General features: G+C 48.1%; 2 protein-coding genes across 14 annotated transcripts in view; both read left to right on the top strand.

Annotated features, from left to right (window-relative positions):
• CHD4 (chromodomain helicase DNA binding protein 4) overlaps nucleotides 1–6,799 on the top strand; it is a 28,827-nt gene extending 22,028 nt beyond the window's left edge. For 7 of the 13 annotated variants that reach the window (XM_048216631.2, XM_048216620.2, XM_048216624.2 and 4 more), the window contains exons 34-40: nucleotides 341–412; nucleotides 721–858; nucleotides 1,115–1,223; nucleotides 1,335–1,467; nucleotides 4,881–5,079; nucleotides 5,828–5,991; nucleotides 6,170–6,799. In XM_048216631.2, coding sequence (XP_048072588.1) covers nucleotides 341–412; nucleotides 721–858; nucleotides 1,115–1,223; nucleotides 1,335–1,467; nucleotides 4,881–5,079; nucleotides 5,828–5,991; nucleotides 6,170–6,187 — 833 coding nt within the window. In that variant the 3' untranslated portion in view covers nucleotides 6,188–6,799. The remainder of the gene's footprint in view (nucleotides 1–340; nucleotides 413–720; nucleotides 859–1,114; nucleotides 1,224–1,334; nucleotides 1,468–4,880; nucleotides 5,080–5,827; nucleotides 5,992–6,169) is intronic. The other 6 variants (XM_048216622.2, XM_026502595.4, XM_048216614.2 and 3 more) reach the window with 1 other exon arrangement.
• Nucleotides 6,800–7,647: 848 nt separating this feature from the next.
• NOP2 (NOP2 nucleolar protein) lies at nucleotides 7,648–20,274 on the top strand. The gene is made up of 16 exons (XM_057319000.1): nucleotides 7,648–7,769; nucleotides 8,049–8,158; nucleotides 10,963–11,008; nucleotides 11,172–11,260; nucleotides 11,438–11,682; nucleotides 13,855–13,910; nucleotides 14,026–14,191; nucleotides 14,295–14,492; nucleotides 14,644–14,733; nucleotides 15,752–15,839; nucleotides 15,917–16,057; nucleotides 16,650–16,789; nucleotides 16,937–17,026; nucleotides 17,211–17,333; nucleotides 17,453–17,681; nucleotides 19,488–20,274. The coding sequence occupies exons 2-16, from the start codon at nucleotides 8,053–8,055 to the stop codon at nucleotides 20,150–20,152; spliced, it is 2,472 nt and encodes an 823-aa protein (XP_057174983.1). The 5' UTR covers nucleotides 7,648–7,769; nucleotides 8,049–8,052; the 3' UTR covers nucleotides 20,153–20,274.
• The last annotated feature ends 402 nt before the right edge of the window (nucleotides 20,275–20,676 follow it).

The raw sequence follows: 20,676 nt of genomic DNA, 5'->3' as shown, positions 1-20,676 counted from the left end.
TAAGGACGTGTCAGGAGGAAGTGGCACACTGGAGAATCCTACACCCTTGATTTTCAGTTGAGGGTTTTTAACTCCTTAAGCCATCTTTTATGGCGTTAATCATTGAGATTTAGGCTTAAGACTCTTTGTTCCAGCTGGCTATGGCATGGGACAGAGGAGAACGTCCTTCTTTTTCTCCTTTTTTTTTTTTAAGATTTTATTTTTAAGTAACCTCTGCACCCATCATGCGGCTCGAACTCACAATCCCGAGATCAAGAGTCACGTGCTCTAACGACTGAGCCAGCCAGGCGCCCCAGAACGTTCTTCTTTATACACTCTGAATGCCATCTCTTTCCCTTAGGTGTTGCTGACGTGGAGAAGTTAGAGGAGAAGTCAGCAGTAGATCTGACCCCCATTGTGGTAGAGGACAAAGGTGGGTGTTTGGAGAACCTGATTAAAAAGGACTCTAAAACTAGATGTAAAGACTTTATCTCTGGGACACCCCCCTGGTTTCTCCCCCTCCACACTCAGATAGCTATTTTATCCCAAGCTAAAGTACTCCATCTGTTCCTACATATGATTGCCACAGGCCAGGGGTGCCTTTTTCCCGGAGAGAAATACCTGTGTGGAGAGAGGGTGGAGGTGGCTGGATACTTAGAGCATAGAATGCTGTGGGTAAGGGCCAAGGTGCTGTGCTTCTGCCTGGAGCTGACTTTTTTTTTTCCCCTGTGTATCCTGTAGAAGAGAAGAAAGAAGAAGAAGAGAAAAAGGAGGTGATGCTTCAGAATGGAGAGACCCCCAAGGACCTGAGTGATGAGAAGCAGAAAAAAAATATTAAACAGCGTTTCATGTTCAACATTGCAGATGGTGGTTTTACTGGTATGACAATGAGGGACCAAGTGGGGTTAGAAGGATCTGAAGTGAAATTAGGGTTCTTGTCAGAAGCCAGGGTACGAGCACTTCACCTCTACCAGATGAGGGACGGCCGAGTTGATTGCACATGCCTCTGCCTCTGTTAGAAAGCCTGAGGCCTACTCCTAGGATGGCATCTGTGGGGGCAGGAATAAAGAGCTTTTTGAATTTTTACAGATACTTGCCTTTCTTTTTCTCCCCAACCTTCCCCAAATTCCTCTAGAGTTGCACTCCCTTTGGCAGAATGAGGAGCGGGCAGCCACCGTCACCAAGAAGACTTATGAGATCTGGCATCGGCGGCATGACTACTGGCTGCTGGCTGGCATCATAAAGTATCCTTTGCCTGAGTCTGGGCTGAGGTTTTTGGTGACGGGTTCTGAAGGTCCCACTCTGTGAGGTGCCTACTATCCTTGTTTTGTTTTTCCTGAACAATTTTCCAATAGCCATGGCTATGCCCGGTGGCAGGACATCCAGAATGACCCACGCTATGCCATCCTCAATGAACCTTTCAAGGGTGAAATGAATCGTGGCAATTTCTTAGAGATCAAGAATAAGTTTCTAGCCCGAAGGTTCAAGGTGAGCAGGATGGGGAGGAATATGGTGTTGAAGTGACAGCCTTTGAAGTGCAGAAGGTACTATAGAAGAGGGAGTCTGTTCACGCAGATGTGCTGTTTAGTATGTTCTCCTGCGTAGTTGACTTACCTCTTTGTATTCTGTGAAAGGCTGTGCCCCCAAGTATCTTAAATATTAAAAATCAAGACATACGGGGCTCCTGGCTGGCTCAGTCTGGAGAGCAAGTGACTCTTGATCTCAGGGTTGTGAGTTTGAGCACTGTGTTGGGGGTAGAGATTACATTAAATAAATAAATAAATAATTAGGGGGGGGGGAAGGAAACCAAGACATACAGACTTGAAAATTAACCAGCTCTTTAAGGGCGGAAGATGACCATGTCTAATAAATGACACAGATGAAGGGGTGCCTGGCTGGCTTAGTAGAGCATGCGACTCTTGATCTCAGAGTTGTGAGTTCGAGCCCCACATTGGGCATGGAGCCTACTTTAAAAAAAATAAATAAATGAAAACTGATAAATGACACAGACGTGTAGTGGATGTGTCAGGGGACCGCTGTAGGTTAGAGTGTTCAGGAAAGATACAGAGGTGGGATTGAATTGGATCTCTGAAGAAGGAGGGCTCTCTGTGGGCTAGTGGTACTTTTTTGGGGGTTTGAGAGCCCCCGTGTGGATAAGGGGCAGGGTGGATGCAAAGAGGAGACGTGAAGGTAGAGCTGCATTCTCAGAATCACTAGGGTTAGTAAACCCAGGACTGAGGGCAGTCTCAGTCAGAATGCAGAAAATGTGTGTTGAGGGCAGCTTGTGTGTAGACCATCAAAATGGGATACCACGAAGACAAGACACGGGAATTTTAAGCTGAGTATCGTTGGGGGGATAAGAATTGTATACTAATGAACCTTTAAACATCATGTGCCAAGCAATGAGTAGCACAAAGATACAAAGACAAATAAGGCATGCTGCCTGTTCTCAAGGAGCTTTTGGTTTAAGGTAGAGGCAAACGTGTGATCAAATGAATGCCACTCTGTGTATTGGGAGAGATCCATACGGAAGTTCTCCAGGGGGAATTTGGGGAGCCTGGAGAGAGCTCCCAAATGGCTTCATAGAGAAGATGGCATTGGAATGAAGTTTTGGTTAATGTCACAGAGATAGCTAGGTAGAAGGAGAAAGTTGTTTGAACCAACGGGAGTTAAGTAGGGCAAAGGCCTAGGGGCGGCAGAACTTAACGGTGTTTGGAAGCAGCAGGTAGCCCAGTTGGGCTGTAGAAAACACTTGTGTTGGGTGAAGGTGGGAGGTAGATTAGAGAGTGACGTAAGGGCTAGAGGTTAGTAGGTGGGTTTTTGGCATCAGATAAGAGTTTGGACTTTACCCTATAGCTAATGGGCAGCCATTGGTTTATGAAGAGTTTCAGTACGACCAAGAGAAATGGAAACAGAACACTCATGAGATTATAGAACTGTCCTATGGTCAGGAGGTAGTAAGGGCTGGGCTGTGATGCTGGCTGTAGAAAATGAAAAGGATAAAGTAAAAGAAACAAGATCCCAAATAACTGATAGGATTTACTGCTTTACTGCAGAGTCAGCAAACCTTTTCTGTTAAAGGGCCCGATAATAACTATTTCAGGCTTTGTGGGACACACATGTTGCCAATACTCTGTCATAGTGTGCAAGGAGCCACAGGTTCTAAATGAAGTGGTATGAACGTGTTCCAATAAAGCTTTCTATTTGTCAACACGAAAATTTGAACTTCATATATTTTTTATAAAGTGTCACAAACTATTTTGATTTTTTTTCCTAACCATTTAAAAATGTAAAAAAACCATTCTTCGCTCTTGGGCCATACAGAAACAGACAGCGGGACAGATTTGGTTCATAGGCCATAGTTTGCTGACTCTTGACTTAATGGATTTGAGATACAAAACTAAAGTTTTGAGCCCAAGTCACAGAAAAATTATCACTGGCAGATCAGGGAAGTGAGGAGAGGGAGCGATTTGTAGAAAAGAGTTAAGTTCAGTTTTAGAAAAGTCTTAACTAATATTCTCCCACTACCTACCCCCCCATACCGTAAAAAAGTGGGATCAAAGAGTGATCAGCCACGCATGAGTGGGATGAGAACACTCAGTGCTTGAAATGCAGGTTCAAAAAGCATCAGATCCTTTGCACAGAGGGGCTGGCTGAACTGGGAGAGGAGAAATCACTTAAGGGAGTGCTTTAAAAGAACAGCAAGCCAAGGGCCAATGATCCTGGAGAAAGCACATAGTTTGGGACAGGAGGAGGCAGTTGGTGAAGGAGACAGGGTATATAGATTGAAAGTAGATGCTTGGTCAGTCTGGGGATAAATTACTCTGCTCGATGGAGCACGTCTTGTGGAAGAAACAACAGCCCATTCTCATACTGTCCTATTTCCTGACCCCTAATGGCTTTATTGTCTTTAAGAACCAGTGGACGGATACTTGAGCAAATTAAGTCTTAAAACTTCTGAATCAACATTCTGTCTCTTGGAACATATTGCAAAGAACCTTTTACATAGCTCCATCAGGTGACATATGTAAGTGTTCATTGCAGTATGATTTTGGGGGGGGGTGGGGCCCAGAGGTAACCTAGATGTTCGCCTGGGACATCACTGGGAGTTTGGATAGGTAACGTGGATTCACATCATGGAGCATTTTAAACAACAGTTAGGAGGAACGAAATATATGTGTTAGAACAACATAAATTGAACATTTTGAAAAGATCTGAAGTGGGGAAAGGACTAAAAGGCTTTTTATGTGTACAGAACAACATTCTGTAAATTAGAAATGTGCGCATGAAACAAAACTCAGTCTTCAAGAACACCTGCACAAAGCCACGCAGTAAGTATAGTAGAAACATTGCCTGTTGGGGAGAGGAAGGAACAGGAGTGAGATACGGAGACAAAAGAAAAGGAACAACAGAAATATTTCTAAAAAGTAAAACAACTTAAATGATATGATGTAGGTATATCCATAGGACAGACTACCATGCAACCATTAAAAATTATCTTTTGTGAAGGGCAGTTATAATAAAGCAAGGTTTTTACTGTGGAACGTTGAGTGAAAACACAACAGGTATATAGAGTGATCTCAGCTACATAAAAAATACAGATGAAAGGAAAAACCTCAACATGTTAATAGTATCTCTGGGAGATGCAATTACTTGTGATACTAATTTTTTATATGATCTATTTTCTAGACTGAAATTTTAATCATTTTTGTATAAGCGAATCCATGAAGGGCAAAGTTTTAAAAACATGAACTTCCAAATGGGAGTAAACTAACTCGATTTTGAAGGGCTCGGGTGTGGGGGAGCCATTGGTAAGGTTCTTTATAGATTGGGAGAGACCCATCAGAAGTAAGGAAAGCCAGTGTCAGTGCAACTCCCCTCTCCTCTTTATCCTTCTCCAGCTCTTAGAACAAGCCCTGGTGATTGAGGAACAGCTGCGCCGGGCAGCTTACCTGAACATGTCAGAGGACCCCTCTCACCCTTCCATGGCCCTAAACACGCGCTTTGCTGAGGTGGAGTGTTTGGCGGAGAGTCACCAGCACCTGTCTAAGGAGTCAATGGCAGGAAACAAGCCAGCCAATGCGGTCCTGCACAAAGGTAGCCAGTGGCTCCCCTGCCTCCTGCTGACTCAGCCTTCTTCCAATACCCCTCCCCAACACACGGTTACTCCTGGTTTCTATACCTTTTTCAGAGCCCCTCTGCCTGGGCACTTAGGATGTGCTGGGGATCTTTGCTTTCTTCCTCGGAAAGTTAATATCTTAGAGGCAATCGAGGACAGTAGTTCTTTGCCTCTTTTAACTCAATGTATTCGAGTTCTTGGAGGTGGAAAGCAAAGCAGAATAATACAGTGTTATCTGGGATACTGTAGAGGTAACTTCTTGTGATTAAGATCCCATCAAATTCTAGACCCCTTTCAACATTTCTTTCTAATTTAAGTTAAAACATGATGGGGAGGGGTGGAGGGTGAAATGAGGAAAAGAAGTCTGGTTCAAAAGAAGGAGAAGACAGCTCTGAAAGCACAGGTGGTGAGAAAAGGAAACAACAGAAATCTTCTCGTGAGGAATGGAGAAAATAGAGACAGTAGGGAGCAAGGTCAGTGAGGGTTAGCGGTGTAAAAGTGCACGGTATCATGGACAGTTGGAACTGCAGTATGAGGAATAGGAATTTGAGTGTGGCCGAGGCGGGTCAGGCAACTCAGTGACTCAAAACAATACTCCAGCACTCCGGCACATCACTCTTGGTCACGGAGAAGTAACGAGGGCTGGGTTCACTGCGCTAAGAAGGTTCCCATGCCGAGAGTCTGTCTTGCCCACCCCAGCTCACTGCTTTTCTTTTCCCCTCTGTGCAGTTCTGAAACAGCTAGAAGAACTGCTGAGTGACATGAAAGCCGATGTGACTCGACTCCCAGCCACAATTGCCCGGATTCCCCCAGTTGCTGTGAGGCTACAGATGTCAGAGCGTAACATTCTCAGCCGCCTGGCAAACCGAGCACCTGAACCAACTCCACAGCAGGTAGACCCTTTTCTTCTGGCCAGCTCTTTTTCAGCAGAGCCATTCTGGAACTTGTAGCTTTGCTCTGCCCTGAGTCTCATATACTGAGCAGGTGGGGCTCTTACCAGGGAGTTCCCCTGGGATTGGGTGGTTTCCTGTGGCTTGGAATTCTGACTCACTTGGCTCTCTTTTCCTACAGGTAGCCCAGCAGCAGTGAAGATCCGGATTGATGACACCACCTCCACCGCTGAGCAGTGACCTTCCTCACTTTCCCTTGCCCAGCTTCTCCCCTGGGGGCCTGAGAGACCCTCTCCTTCCTTCTGCCCCATCTTCTGTGTTGTCAAGGAACAGCCCCCAGTGCACTGGGAAAGGGGAGGGAGTGAGGGGCAGTGGTGCCCTTCCTGCTGGAGAGACATGCAGCAGTAGCGCCGGCGCCATCTGCAGGGAGCTGGCGGGCTGGCCTTCTTCTGGGCCCTGGCTTCTCCCCACTGTAACGCCTGTTACACACAAACTGTTGTGGGTTCCCGCCAGGCTTGAAGAAAATGATCTGAATTTCTTCCTCCTTTTGGTTTTATTTTGTTGGTTTATTTTGTGTTTTCATTTCTCCTTTTTTGGGGGTATTCAGAGTGGGCCGGGCCCCTGGGCGAGACACAGCTACCTCTGTTGGCATCTTTTTAATACCAGGAACCCAGCGGCTCCAGCCACTGAGCAGCTAGAATGAAATAAAGTGGAAAAAAAAAAAAAAAAAAAAAAGGAAAAGAACCAAAAGCATAAAAAACCACAACACATTTCTTGATGAAAATTGAAAATAAAAGTTTCCTTGTATTTTAGTGCTCTGGTTCAGTGTGGGTGTAGATGCAGGTGGGTGAGTGTGTATGACCGCAGCTCTGGGAAGGGGGTTTGTGACAACGAAGGGGGTCACCTTGGGCTCCAGTACTCTACAGAAGAGCCATGTTCTGTGTGCGTGTGCCTTATGTACTCGGGACCAAGGAGGACTGCCACCGGGAAAATGAGGGGCTCCAAAACTGTACCTGGGTTCATACCCTGTAGTACTGCTTAATGGCCTTGTGATCTGAGGAAGTTAATCTGGGCTGTAGATTTCTCATAAAATAAAGATCTCTTCCTCCTGGAGTTGTGAAGATAAAACTAGTAAAGTGCTTGGAAAAGTTTCTACCAGCTCCTAAAGCACCGCCTTATTTATTTTTAGGAAAGCTGAAGTATTTTGTTAACAAGGGGTCTTCCTCCGGCCTCTCCGCATGTGAAGCCAGGCAGAGACAGAGACGTTCCTTGATGGGCTGAGCAGGGGTCTGTTGGGTCGGAGAAGCGGGTTTCCATGAAGGGGTTGGAAGGAGATGAATGGCACGGGATTCCATCATCTTGAGACTCGCTGTAGGGTGGAGAGTGCCAGAAGGAGGGCCGCGGTCTTAGGTACCAGTTTATCCCACTGAAGTCTGCAGTGAGGCAAGAAGCCAAACGCTTTGCGGGATGGGCGGGGAAGTTGAATACGGTTCGGTCCTCACTGCTTTCTCCGCCCTCGGCGAGTAAGTGAAGCGGTCCGCCTTCGAATTTACTCCGGCGCCCCCGCCGCCAGCTCCGCGCGCGTTCCGGGCGAGCGCCTCTTCCGGGTTTGCGGCCGGTTAGAAGCGACCGGAAAAGGCGGGGCCGCGAGGCGAGCGCGCCTCTGTGCGCCTGCGTGAAACGTTTCCTTGGAGTGTGGTGTCCGAACCCTAGCCTCGGGTTGCACGTGGAGTGCCGCGCCGCTTAGCTAGGGGGTCTTTCGTACTTGGACCATATTTCAGGTGAGCCGAGGCCTGGGGTGGGTGTGGAAGAAGTCGGGGAAGGGTGACTGCACCCATCCAGACTGGGGCGTTGGGAGGGGGACGCAATACAAATGGCGTGGGACCCAAGGGCCGTGCCGAGCGTGGAATGGAGGTTTGTTCATGCCATGAGGGGCATTGGGGGTACAGAGTCGAGGTTCCAGGCGGTCCTCTTTCCCACTCTAATACGCGAAGTGTGCGGTCTCTGATTCCCTTTCCAACACGCGCGACTCTACGCTCTCCCTTTTTTCTTTTCTCCAGTACTATGGGGCGCAAGTTGGACCCTACGAAGAAGGAGAAGCGCGGGCCAGGCCGTAAGGCCCGGAAACAGAAGGGTGCTGAGACCGAACTCGCAAGGTTCTTGCCTGCAGGTAAGGGTTAGGCGTGTCCTCCCACTCCCCCTAGTTCTCCAGGTTTTGCACCATTATTTTATCTGTATCACATGCCCTTCCGTTTTTAGTTTATGTATTCACTTTCTGTTGTAGTGGGATTTTCTTTGAATGAGTTAACGAGATTTATATACTTGAAGAGAAACCAGAGTATATTGTATGAGATACTAGAAAGTAAGTATGAATGGAGGCACCTGAGTGGCTCAGTCCGTTAAGCGTCCCACTTGTGATTTCGCTTCAGGTCATGATCTCAGGGTTGTGAGATTGAGCCCCCACCTGGCTCCCCGCTCCGTGGGGAGTCTGCTTAAGATTCTCTCTCCTTCTACTCACCCAACCCCCGCTCTCTCAAAAAAAATTTTTTTTTTAATTTAAAAAAAAGTAAGAACGAATGAAACATTCACTGTCATCAGCACTTAGAAATTAGGGATGATGCATCAGGGACCCAAATACCCATGCAAGGAGAGGTGCAGTTTAATACTGAGGGAGGTTATTAGGTTATTTTAAACTCTACCCAATTAGAGTTTAAAAAGTTCGTTCTTTCTTTTCTTTTCTTTTCTTTTCTTTTCTTTTCTTTTCATTCAGATTTTATTTATTTATTTGACAGAGAGAGACAGCCAGCGAGAGAGGGAACACAAGCAGGGGGAGTGGGAGATGAAGAAGCAGGCTCCCAGCGGAGGAGCCTGATGTGGGGCTCGATCCCAGGGATCCGGGATCACGCCCTGAGCCGAAGGCAGACACTTAACGACTGAGCCACCCAGACGCCCTAAAAATATTTTTTTAAGATTTTATTTATTTGAGAGAGCGAGTATGAGCAGGGGGGAGGGGCAGAGGAAGAGGGAGAAGCAGGCCCCCCACTGATCAGGGAGCCCAATGCAGGGCTCCATTCCAGGACCCCGAAGTCATGACCTGAGCAGAAGGCAGACGCTTAACCGACTGAGCCACACAGGTGCCGGAGTTTAAAAAGATTTTAATCTGGGTTTTGGAAAATGGTTGACATTTTAGTAAGTGGGATTTGGGAAGGGAACAGACCAGTCCCCATCACTTACGTTGTGGAGGAGGTGGGCACAAGAAGGTACAGGTCTGGTTTCCATATGGTGAATAATCTGCATGGAAGGCTGGGTGGAAGAGAAGAGTGGACACGTAGTTTGTGTTGGGCATACATAAAAGATGCAGGTTTTCTAGATATTAGAGAGTACTACGCACTGGGTGCCTGGGTAGCTCAGTGGGTTAAGCATTGATGTCGGCTCAGGTCATGATCTCCGGGTTGGGGGATCAAGCCCTGTACTTGGCTCTGCACTCAGTGGGGAGTCTGCTTGAGGATTCTCTTTCTCTGCCCCTCCCTCTGCTTGTGCACACTCTGTGTCTTTTCCTCTAAGGTAAATAAATAAATCTTTTTAAAAAAAGTGTTAGGCATTATACTGAACCTTTTGGACACATGTCACCTCATTCTCTTAGTGCTCTGTGAGAGAGACATCGTTAAGGAAGTGAATGCTGAGAGGTTAAGCAACTTGGCCATGTAAATGACAGGGCTGAGATTTAATAAGCCTTTTATTTCTTGGAGAATGTATAGAAAACAGCAGTTACAGAGGTAAAATCTGTGGTCGGTTACTGATTAAAGTAGGAGTAAAGGAAAGGAGAGGAAAAGACAGTTTTGTTTGTTAGTAAATCCATTTATTATAGACTGGCAGTGTATGAAATGGTGGAGCTTCCTCTGGTCTTTCCATTCCTTTAGTCTTCTGATGGCAGGGTTGACTGCCACAGCAGAAGTGGTGGTGTAAGTCCAGGCACCGCTGGCTACTGTTTTTATGCAGGATCCACAGTGCCAGATTCCCATAGCTCAGTCATTGTCGTTGTCGTCTTTTTTTTTTTTTTTTTTTTTTTTTTAAGATTTTATTTATTTGTTTTAGAGAGAGTGTGAGCAGGGCAGAAGCAGAAGGAGAGGGCTCCTTGGTGGCTCAGTTGATTAAGCATCTGCCTTCAGCTCAGTTCATGATCCCAGGGTCCTGGGATTGAGGCCTACATCGGGCTCCTTGCTCAGCATGGAGTCTGCTTCTCCCTCTCCCTCTGCCGCTCCCCACTGCTCATGCGCTCTCTCTCTCACTTGCTTGCTCTCTCAAATGAATAAATAAGATCTTTAAAAAAAACAAAAACAAAACAGAAGGAGAGGGACAGAGAGAATCCTCAAGCAGACTCCCTGCTGAGTGCATGGAGCCCACTTCAGGGCTCGATCCCATGACCCCGAGATCACTACCTGTTCCAAAATTAAGAGTCGGATGCCCAACTGAGCCACCCAGATGCCCCACCATAGCTCAGTCTTTGCATTTTGGTTTTGCCACAGAAGGAGCAAGTATATGTGGCATGCTGGCTTATTTGAATTTGTCTTCACCATTTTCCTGAGGGAGGAATCCTAGCGGATCCCATATTTACCAGCCCATCACGGATTCAGACCTTCTTGGTGGGTTTAGCCATGTTACTGCAAACCAGGTCCAAGGTCGGAGAGAAAACATGAATTTTGAATCTCTGTTGTTGTCGGGATTGTGGTAATGCTATTTATTAAAATCAGAATCTGGAGGGAGGCCCAGTTTAGATTTGGTTGATGACCAACCACAGGAGGTCATCTCCTTTACATCTCTCGTCCACCTCCTCGTAAAGCTCTGTGGAGTGAGTTACAATCTAGTCCCTTTAATTAGTATATTAATTCTTTCCCCACTTTCATTTTCTCTTCTGATGTTTTCATTTTCCCTGTGACATACTGTTCTGTCTCTCTCTCTTTTTTTTAAATACAGCTGGTGATGACAGTTCTAAGAGGCTGTCTAGTCGTGCTCGGAAAAGGTGAGTGTGGACGGCCGGACTTGCCTCGATTACATCGGTACTGCTCATCTTTAGTCACACAGTCCCATGTGCTCGCACTGATGGCAGGGCTGTGTGGGGACTGACCCATTTCTGTGACAGAGCTTAGAGGTGTTCCATTTCCTCACTCCTTACATCTTTTCAGGGCAGCCAAGAGGAGGTTGGGCTCTGCTGAAGCCCTGGAGACGCATAAGTTCCCTGGGGCCAAACCATTGCCTGGAAAGCCACCCAAAGGTCAGTGAATATAGGAGCTATGTGCTTCATGAGGAGTCCTCTGGGTCCTGGGTAGGGAAGGGCTTGCTGAGCATTTCTGGAGTGAAAGAAACAGCCAGAGGACATTTTTAAGGATAGAAAGTGCAGGCTTCATCACTTGTGTGGCTGCCATCAGTCCAGAATTCTTCAAATCCTTAGGAATCTTTGGAGTTGCTGTCCAGATGCCTGGTAAGAGGGGAGCCCAGTCCTTACTTCATCCTACTCAAGGCAAGAAGCGTCCAGCACCAACCCACAGTAGTGAGGAGGAAGTAGAGGAGGAAGACTCTGAAGAGGATGGTGTGCTGAACCAGGGGGGCCTCTGGGGCTCTGAGGACAGTGATGCTGATATGATAGACGACTATGGCGCTGACTCCGACTCAGAGGATGAGGATGAAGGTGAAAAGGTGAGGTTTGCTCTCTTGGTGTTCAGGAAGGGATCCTTGCCTTTTAGTCTTTCCAGGTCCTTGAGACTATCAGTGACAAGGATAAGCTGAGTAGAGAAAAGGGTTTTAGTGTTCCGTCACTGTTTTCCTGTCACCTGTGTTTGCTGAGTGCACACATAAGTGTAGAAAAGCTGTAGGGTAGAGCATTTTGAAATTCAGACTGCTCAGTGCTGTTGAGGGCCTGGTCAGGTGGATTCTTGAGTGCCCCCACTGAGGGGAATAGAAACGTGTGCACATTTTTTTATAAATCATTTGGTGTCTGAGAACCTTAGAGAGTTTTTTCCTTTTGACCTAGTAATTCCGTTTTGGAAGAGGATCCAGAATGTGGACAGAGATTTATTTACTGAGGTGTAAGAAGTTATGTAGGGGCACCCGGCTGGCTCAGTCCGTAGAGCATGTGACTCTTGATCTTGGGGTTGTAAGTTTGAGCCCCACGTTGGATATAGAGATTACTTTTAAAAAAAGATATATATATATTTTTAAAGATTTTATTTCATTTATTCAACAGAGATAGAGACAGCCAGCGAGAGAGGGAACACAGCAGGGGGAGTGGGAGAGGAAGAAGCAGGCTCATAGCGGAGGAGCCTGATGTGGGGCTCGATCCCAGAACGCCGGGATCACGCCCTGAGCCGAAGGCAGACGCCTAACCGCTGTGCCACCCAGGCGCCCCAAAAGATATTTCTGTATTGGTATACAATTAGTATATGAGTGTGTTAGAAGAAATCAGGCGAGGGACGCTTGGGTGGCTCACTTGGTTAAGTGTCGGCCTTTGGCTCGGGTCATGATCTCAGGGTCCTGGGGTGGAGTCCCACATCGGACTCCTTGCTCAGCAGGGAGCCTGCTTCTCCCTCTGTCTGCTGCTCCCCCTGCTTGTGCATGCGTGCGTGCGCACGCTCTCTCTGATAAATCAATCAATAAAATCTTAAAAAAAAAAGAAAAACTCAGGTGATACAGGGTTGTATAGGATGAAAGGGAAGTTCCCATTTGCACCCTTTCTCCTAGTCTGCCTTTTCTGTACAGAGTTGCTATTATGAGATTTGTGGGCCATAATGCCCAAAACTCTGGAAACAGCCGGAGTAACAAATCTGCTTCAGTAGGGGCGCCTGGGCTCAGCCGTTAAGCGTCTGCCTTTGACTCAGGTCATGATCCCAGGGTCCTGGGATCAAGCCCCGCATCAGGCTCGCTGCTCGGTGGGAAGCCTGCTTCTCCCTCTCACACTCCCCTTGCTTGTGTTCCCTCTCTCTATCAAATAAATAAATAAAATCTTAAAAAAAAAATGCTTAAGTAAATTATAGTTCTTCTACACTAAGTTAATATTTGGCCCTTGTGTCTGTGAAAATGCTGGTGATCTGTGAGAAAAGGCGGGAAACAAATCTGAAAACATATCACAATTTTAACTATATGAAAACTAGTATGTCTGGAAGAAATGTGTCGGAGTGGATGTCCAAGGACAATTTTGTCCCCTCTGTCTACATACGGGGGTATATTAATGTTCTGAATTTTTTTTAATTAGATTAATTAGGAGCACCTGGGTGGCTCCGTTGGTTAAGTATCTGCCTTCTGCTCAGTTCGTGATCCTAGGGTCCTGTGATCAAGCCCTGTGTCAGGCTTCTGCTCAGCAGGGAGTCTGCTTCTCCCTCCCCCTCCCCCCTGGCTTGTGCATGTCTGCCCGTGCGCTCGCGCACTCTCTCTCTCTCACTCTTGAATAAATAAAATACTCATTAGAGAGAGAGAGAGTGTTCGCGTGCTCGCGAGCAGGGGAAGAGGCAGAGGGAGAGAAGCAGACTCCCAGCTGAGCGCAGAGCCTGTTGCAGGGCTCAGTCTCAAAACCCTCAAAATCAGGAGTCAGCTGCTCAATGGACTGAGTCACCCAGGCGCCCCACATTCTGAACTTTTTAACGGGAAAGGAACTATGCAAAAAAGTAGAACAGTTTTGATGAAACCCTTTAATCTGTTATTTAGTTTCAGTGATGGTCAATATTTTACAATTTTACATTCACTTTTTCAGGTTCCATACTTTCTTCTGGGAGTGTTAATTCGCCTTTAGGAAACAGTGAAATACAGAGCTAGAGTACTACCTGGGAGGGTGGAAGGGCAGGCTTTGTATTACTAACCCCTTGTCTCTTTTTTCAGCTGCTGCCCATTGAGAGGGCTGCTCGGAAGCAAAAGGCCCAGGAAGCTGTGGCTGGGTAAGTTTTGGAAACTCTTAGGATGGAGACAAGGCAGAAGCCCGGATGAAGGAAATGAGGGAGGAGCCGGTGTCTGTTTTCATCTGTGAATCACTGTTTCTGAAACTGTTTCTAGGGGCCAATGGAGTGAAGAGGAGACTGAGGAGGAGGAGGAGGAAAAGGAGAAAGGGTCACCTGAGTCAGGCCCCCAAAAGGATGATGAGACAGATGGGGGCTTACAGATCAATGTGGATGAGGAGGAGCCTTTTGTGCTGCCCCCTGCTGGGGAGATGGAGCAGGATATCCTTCCAGTGCAGAGTGAGGGAGGGGTAGGGGGCTAGTGCTTGGGAGAGTGGATTTGCAGACCCTGGGACATCATGAAACAGTTCCTTAACACATCCACATGCCCAGGCTCCAGACTTGCAACGAATTCACAAGCGCATTCAGGATATAGTGGGAGTGCTGCGTGATTTTGGGACTCAGCGGGAGGAAGGTCGGTCTCGTTCTGAGTATCTGCACCGGCTTCAGAAGGACCTGGCCACTTATTACTCCTATGGAGACTTCCTGCTTGGCAAGCTCATGGACCTCTTCCCTCTGTCTGAGGTACTGCCTTGCTCATCTAATGCCCCTTCTGCTTCTCTTTTCTCACCTTTATTTGACGCTGTGTGAGAAAGGCAGTCAGCCTCCTTACTCTTGTCATCCAGCTGAGCTCCTTCGCCAGCCTGACTTGCTCCCTGCCATTTTGCTTTCCCAGCTGGTGGAGTTCTTAGAAGCTAATGAGGTGCCTCGGCCTATCACCCTCAGGACCAATACCTTGAAAACCCGGCGGCGAGACCTTGCTCAGGTGAGGGGTGGATTTTGAGATTTATTTATCTCCAGGCGGTGTTGACTTCTAACCCCAGAGACTCCCCTGTCTCACTTTGACGGGGTGAGGGGGGTGTCTTAGTACCTAAGCATTTCTTGGTACAGGCATGATCCAGAGGCAAACCCAGGTAGGCCTAGTGTCATGCTGGATTTATCTGACTGGCTTGGGGCCCAGGATGACCTCTGTGTAGTAGGAAACTCGTCCCTTCAGCCTCTGCTCAACAGGGTCGAGACACTGCTTCAGGATAAAAGTTCTGCTGCCTCAGAACGAAATGGGAGTCGTCTGCCTTTTTGATCATCAAGGAGCTGGTGAAACTGTGATTCCTGCCTCCAGAAAAAGACCTGACACACATGCCCAAACAGTATTTTAAACTCATCGTTTCCGAGGGTTCAGGGACCCGTGTTAAAGACTGCCTTCTGTTCTGTGCCCAGTGGTGTGGCCCTATGTATGTGTAGTCTTTCTCCGGCTGCAAAGGTGACCTGCCCGATTCCAGTCTTTCATGTGCTTTAGCCAGTGACGTTACATTTTAGGGTGGTGAGGGGCTGAGCCTATTGGGAAGTCATAGTTCAGTTCCAAGAAATAAAAGGACAGGAGCTGGCAGTCTGTTCCGTTGGGATAGAGTTCCGACCTTGAGTTAGAGCCCAAGGCTAAGGGAGAGGACATGAGAGGATGGCGTGGGAGAGGCTGCAGTCAGAGAGTCTGTGATGCTTGTGTTGTAGCTACAGGCTCTGGAAGGGGCGATGCCACGGGGCTCGGTAGAACCACGTTTTCGTATTTCCATCTCTTTTCTGGGTATAGTAGCCCATGAGGTTTTAAAATCTTTCCCTCCCTCCCTTTTTTTTGAAGATTTTATTTATTTGCCAGAGGCACAGCGAGAGAGGGAACACAAGCAGGGAGAGTGGGAGAGGGAGAAGCAGGCTTCCTACTAATCAGGACCCCGGGACCATGACCTGAGCCACCCAGGCGCTCCAAAATCCTTATCTTTTCTTATCTTCAGGCACTAATTAACCGTGGAGTTAACCTGGATCCCCTGGGCAAGTGGTCAAAGACTGGACTGGTGGTATATGATTCTTCCGTGCCCATTGGTAAGTGTTCCCTGCCCGATAGCCTTTCCTGCCCCTACCCCCGTCCCAGCATGTCACCGACGGGTCCTCCTCCGCAGGTGCTACCCCCGAGTACCTGGCTGGGCACTATATGCTTCAGGGAGCCTCCAGTATGCTGCCGGTCATGGCCTTGGCACCCCAGGAGCACGAGCGGATCCTGGACATGTGTTGTGCCCCTGGAGGAAAGACTAGCTACATAGGTATGAGAAGGGCAGGCAGGGGTAGGAGCCATCTGGCTCTCTGCTTCTGGAAGTAAATGGGGTCTCTAGTCCTCAAGAAAACAGTGCATAAGCAACTCGCAGAGTGGTGAGGAGTATAGGCTCTGGAGTCGGCCTGGATTCCAGCCCCATGTGCTGCTAACTATCTGTATGGCCTCGGACAAGCCCCTGGTTTTCTCTTATCTGTAAAATGGGATAGCAGCTGTGCTTGGCTTGGTGGTTATATTATACTTGCTTATTAAGGTTGAAATAAGCTTTTACAAATCCTTAGGAAAGTGTTCAGCACATAACTAGTCATAACCATTTTATTAAGCTGTTATCGCTTAAAAGAAGTCAGTTAGTCTGTGGGACCACAAAGATGTTCAGTAACAGGGAGAGGACCACGCCGGCAGTCCTGCTCATCAGAGGGTGCGGTTGACAGGCCTGCACAGTAGACGGTGGGGAGGACGCTTACTGGGAGCGAAGTGGCCTTGAAGTGGTGAGAATTCCCCTGCACGTCCTTGGGCCGGAGGGTGGCTGGCAGGTGTGGAGGCTGTGCAGCTGGCTGGTGAGCGCTGTGCCTCTCCCGCTTCAGCCCAGCTGATGAAGAACACAGGTGTGATCCTTGCCAACGATGCCAATGCTGAGCGGCTCAAGAGTGTCGTGGGTAATCTGCACCGGTTGGGAGTCACCAACACCATCGTCAGCCACTACGATGGGCGCCAGTTTCCCAAGGTGCAGCTCTCCTCTGTGTGTGTCTGTCGTGTGTCTTCCAGTTCCCTGCCCCCTTCCTGACCTCACAGGGTTTCGACTTGCTGCTAGGAAGTAATGGTGCAGTGCAGATTGCCAAAAACACCTAACTAACCTACCGTTTTTCCACAGGTGGTGGGGGGCTTTGATCGAGTACTTTTGGATGCTCCCTGTAGTGGCACTGGGGTCATTTCCAAAGACCCAGCTGTGAAGACTAACAAGGTGAGGAGTTGCGGGGGGGTTTTGCTAAGAGTGGGGGTGGGGACCAGCTGAGAGGTCTGGCCGGGCCTCACGGAGCTGGAGTGGGAGGGGGAGGAGCACTCCGAGCTGTTCATAGCTCACCTTTTCTTCTGAGGCTGTCTTCTTGAAATTTTCGCACCCTTGCATCGGTCTCTCCTTGTGACAGGATGAGAAGGACATCTTGCGCTGTGCTCACCTTCAGAAGGAGTTGCTCCTGAGTGCCATTGACTCTGTCAACGCCATGTCCAAGACAGGCGGCTACCTTGTTTATTGCACCTGTTCCATCATGGTGAGGCCTTTGTTGTGGCAGAGCTGACGGGACAGGACTAGGGGGTTGTTTGCCCCTTAGAGCTCCCTTCACCCCCAGCTCTGCTTTTCCTTCTCTTTTTGTCTCCCCGACGTATCCAGGTGGAAGAGAATGAGTGGGTGGTAGACTATGCCCTGAAAAAGAGGAATGTGCGGTTGGTGCCAACAGGTCTAGACTTTGGCCAGGAGGGTTTTACTCGCTTTCGAGAAAGGCGCTTCCACCCCACCTTGCGTTCTACCCGCCGCTTCTACCCTCACACTCACAATATGGATGGTTTCTTTATTGCCAAGTTCAAGAAATTCTCTAATTCTGTCCCCCAGTCCCAGACAGGTAAGCAGTCTGCTCTTTCTGCCCTTCGTCACCGCATTTGCTCTTTCTTTTTTTTTTTTTTTTTTTTTAAAGATTTTATTTATTTATTCGACAGAGAGAGAGACAGCCAGCGAGAGAGGGAACACAAGCAGGGGGAGTGGGAGAGGAAGAAGCAGGCTCATAGCGGAAGGGCCTGACGTGGGGCTCGATCCCAGAACTCCGGGATCACGCCCTGAGCCGAAGGCAGACGCTTAACCGCTGTGCCACCCAGGCGCCCCTTGCTCTTTCTGCCCTTCAGGAGGCGTATGACTGAAGGGAATGGAGGGATTTCTGTCTTTTTTTTTTTTTTTTAAGATTTTATTTATTTGACAGAGACAGCGAGAGGGAACACAAGCAGGGGGGAGTGGGAGAGGGAGAAGTAGCCTCCCTGCTGAGCAGGGAGCCCAATGCGGGGCTCGATCCCAGGACCCTGGGATCATGACCTGAGCTGAAGGCAGACACTTAACGACTGAGCCACCCAGGCGCCCCGATTTCTGTCTTCCTTATCGCAGCCTTTGCATGCTTGGATGAGAGGCCTCTTTCATCCCAGTTAGAATCATTCCTGAGCCTGGACCACGTTTGAGTGTATGTGAAAGCACTCGTACAGATGGGGATCTTTTGCTTGATTCTGCCAAGTGGCTGCAGTCTTTCAGCACTAATGCATTCCCAGTGCAGTTGTGGTTTCTTTCCTTCTTGGCCGAGGGTTGCCTTCCTGGTAACAGATCTGTGCTGGTCCAGCATTGTCAGCATCGGGTTGGCACAAGACTCCTCGGAACCATCAGCAGTTCTCTGAGCCCATCACACTAATTGCAGATCTTTTTCTCAGCCATCTTGAGTCTGGCCTGAATCTTGGGAAGGGTGGGGTTTTCTAGAACAGGCTTGGTGGTTCTGTGTGCTGGGATAGAACCCTAGGTTTAGTTGGAAGAGGGAGAGGCGAGTTTCTCTGAATACAAACTGTGACTTACTGAGTTGATTTCTTTTTTTAAGTTTATTTATTTAAGTAATTTAAAGTTTATTTATTTAAGTAATCTCTATGCCCAACATGGGGCTTGAATTCATGACAGGTCAGGGTCAAGATGAGTTGCACGCTCTTCGGACTGAGCCAGTCAGGCACCCTGATTTTTTTTTTTCTTTATAAATAATGTTCCTCACAAAAGTCACATCTGAATGTTAAGAGAAACCTTAAGAACTGGCAAAATTTGCTGTTAACTTATTTTTTCCACTGTAATTTTAAAAGTACATATTTAATGTCATTTCTCATTTGCGCCTTACTAGCCTGTTTCTGGTTGCTGTGTGTGACTTCTTATTTTCTTGCATCTCCTCAAAATCCACATTTAAAAAACCCTAAAAACGGTCTTTAATTAAAAAAGAAAAAGCCCAGTGCTTCAAGTTTTTTCAGGATTCACCTCCCCCTTGTGTCATGTGACCTGCTGTCCTCAAGGGGGCACAACTTCCTCTGAAGACCTTTTTGCCCAAGGATGAATAATGATCCCTTCCTTCCTCCCTCCCTCCCTTCTTTCCTCCTTCCTTCCTTCTTTTTTTCTTTTTTCTTCCCTTCCCTTCCCTTTCCCTAATACGAGGTTCAAATGTGACTTGAGTAAAGGCCAGGTGATACTAAGTAATACGAATCTAGGTAGCCGGCTCTTAAGTACTATCTCAACTGTGTCGCACACTTGGCTGACAGTAGTCAGGCAGTTTCCTTGATACATCTGCTTACTTCCTGCACTAATGATCAAGCTCCAGTGATGAGGCCCATTTTCTTAAACCACATGTTTAATTTTAACCCAGGAAATTCTGCAGCTGCCACCCCTACAAACCTAAATTTGCCTGAGGTGAGAGGTCAGGTGACCCCCAAGCTTGAGGGCAGCAGCCAGCCTGCCAAGAAGGCCAGAGTGGCTGTGAAAGCAAAGCAGCAGTTGCGGAAACGGCAACATCCCAAGAAGGCCTCCTTCCAGAAGCAGAATGGCATCTCCAAAGGGACAGACTCAGGATTGTCCACTGTATCTAGTGATACAAAGTCCCAAGCTTTTTCCAAGGTCCAGGACAGCACTCAGCGAGCTCAAGAAGCTGAAGTGATCAGGGGACCAAAGGTGACTAAGAAACTAAAGCAAAAGTCAGCTATTTCGCTGTCCTCCAAGAAAGTTGCCTTCCGAAAGCAGAATGGTCGTCCTAAGGGCACGGATACAGAAGTGCCTGTGCTATCCCTTTCCAAGACCCAGGCCACTCTCAACCCTGAGGACTGTGATCAGCCCCTTCGAAACACCAAAAGGCCTGAGAAGGTAAAGCAGCAGTTGCCAGAACAGCGTTCCAAGAGAGCTGCTTTCCAGAAACAGAATGGCACCCCCAAGGGACCTGAGACTTCCACCATATCCCCCCTTGGTTCCAGCCGGCCTCCACCAGCAAAGAGGAGGAAGTCTCAGTCCAGAGGCAGCAGCCATCCAGTGTTGTCCTAGATGAATGGTTGAAACTAGACTGGGGTGGCTCATTGCTGTTGGCACTGGGTTGGAACTCTTACCTCTGTGAGGTTGGCATCTCCACTGTGCATATGAAATCTAATACACATTTTATAATCTCTGTCTACTGTGTGTTTTTTGAGGGGACTGGGTACTGGCTTTGCTGCCTTAATGGTAGCGGTGGGAGGGTGGGACACGGCCCCTCTGAAGACAGGAAACAATGCGGTATACGGAGAGATCCGATTCAGGCTCCTGGGCTCCCTTGGTCTCCTCGGGGCCCCAGGGAGGGAAAGTCCTGGAGTCAGAGCTTAGGGTGTTTGGACTCTGGGGAGAGGAGGGCAATAGTGGTGTGGGGAGGATGGGCATCCTGCCACCAGAACCCATGGAATACTGAAGGACCTGGATTGTGTTTCTCTGCCACCCTGGCTTGCGGGCATGGACTGGGCTTCGCTCAGCCTCAGACCCGGAAAGGTCCAGGAGCCAGCCTCCTTCCATTGGCTTCATCTCTGCGCTGCCCCGCCCCC

The sequence above is a fragment of the Ursus arctos genome, unplaced genomic scaffold, assembly GCF_023065955.2.
Source record: "Ursus arctos isolate Adak ecotype North America unplaced genomic scaffold, UrsArc2.0 scaffold_26, whole genome shotgun sequence".
NCBI lineage: Eukaryota > Metazoa > Chordata > Mammalia > Carnivora > Ursidae > Ursus > Ursus arctos.
This window is presented reverse-complemented; position numbering and strand designations above follow the sequence as displayed.

What these genes read in the sequence shown, in the direction of transcription:
- NOP2 (XM_057319000.1), top strand. Translation starts at nt 8,053, where the DNA reads ATGGGGCGCAAGTTGGACCCTACGAAGAAGGAGAAGCGCGGGCCAGGC. An exon ending in ATGGGCGCCAGTTTCCCAAG is followed by an intron (nt 16,790 to 16,936) that starts GTGCAGCTCTCC and finishes GTTTTTCCACAG; the next exon opens with GTGGTGGGGGGCTTTGATCG. An exon ending in CAGCTGTGAAGACTAACAAG is followed by an intron (nt 17,027 to 17,210) that starts GTGAGGAGTTGC and finishes TCCTTGTGACAG; the next exon opens with GATGAGAAGGACATCTTGCG.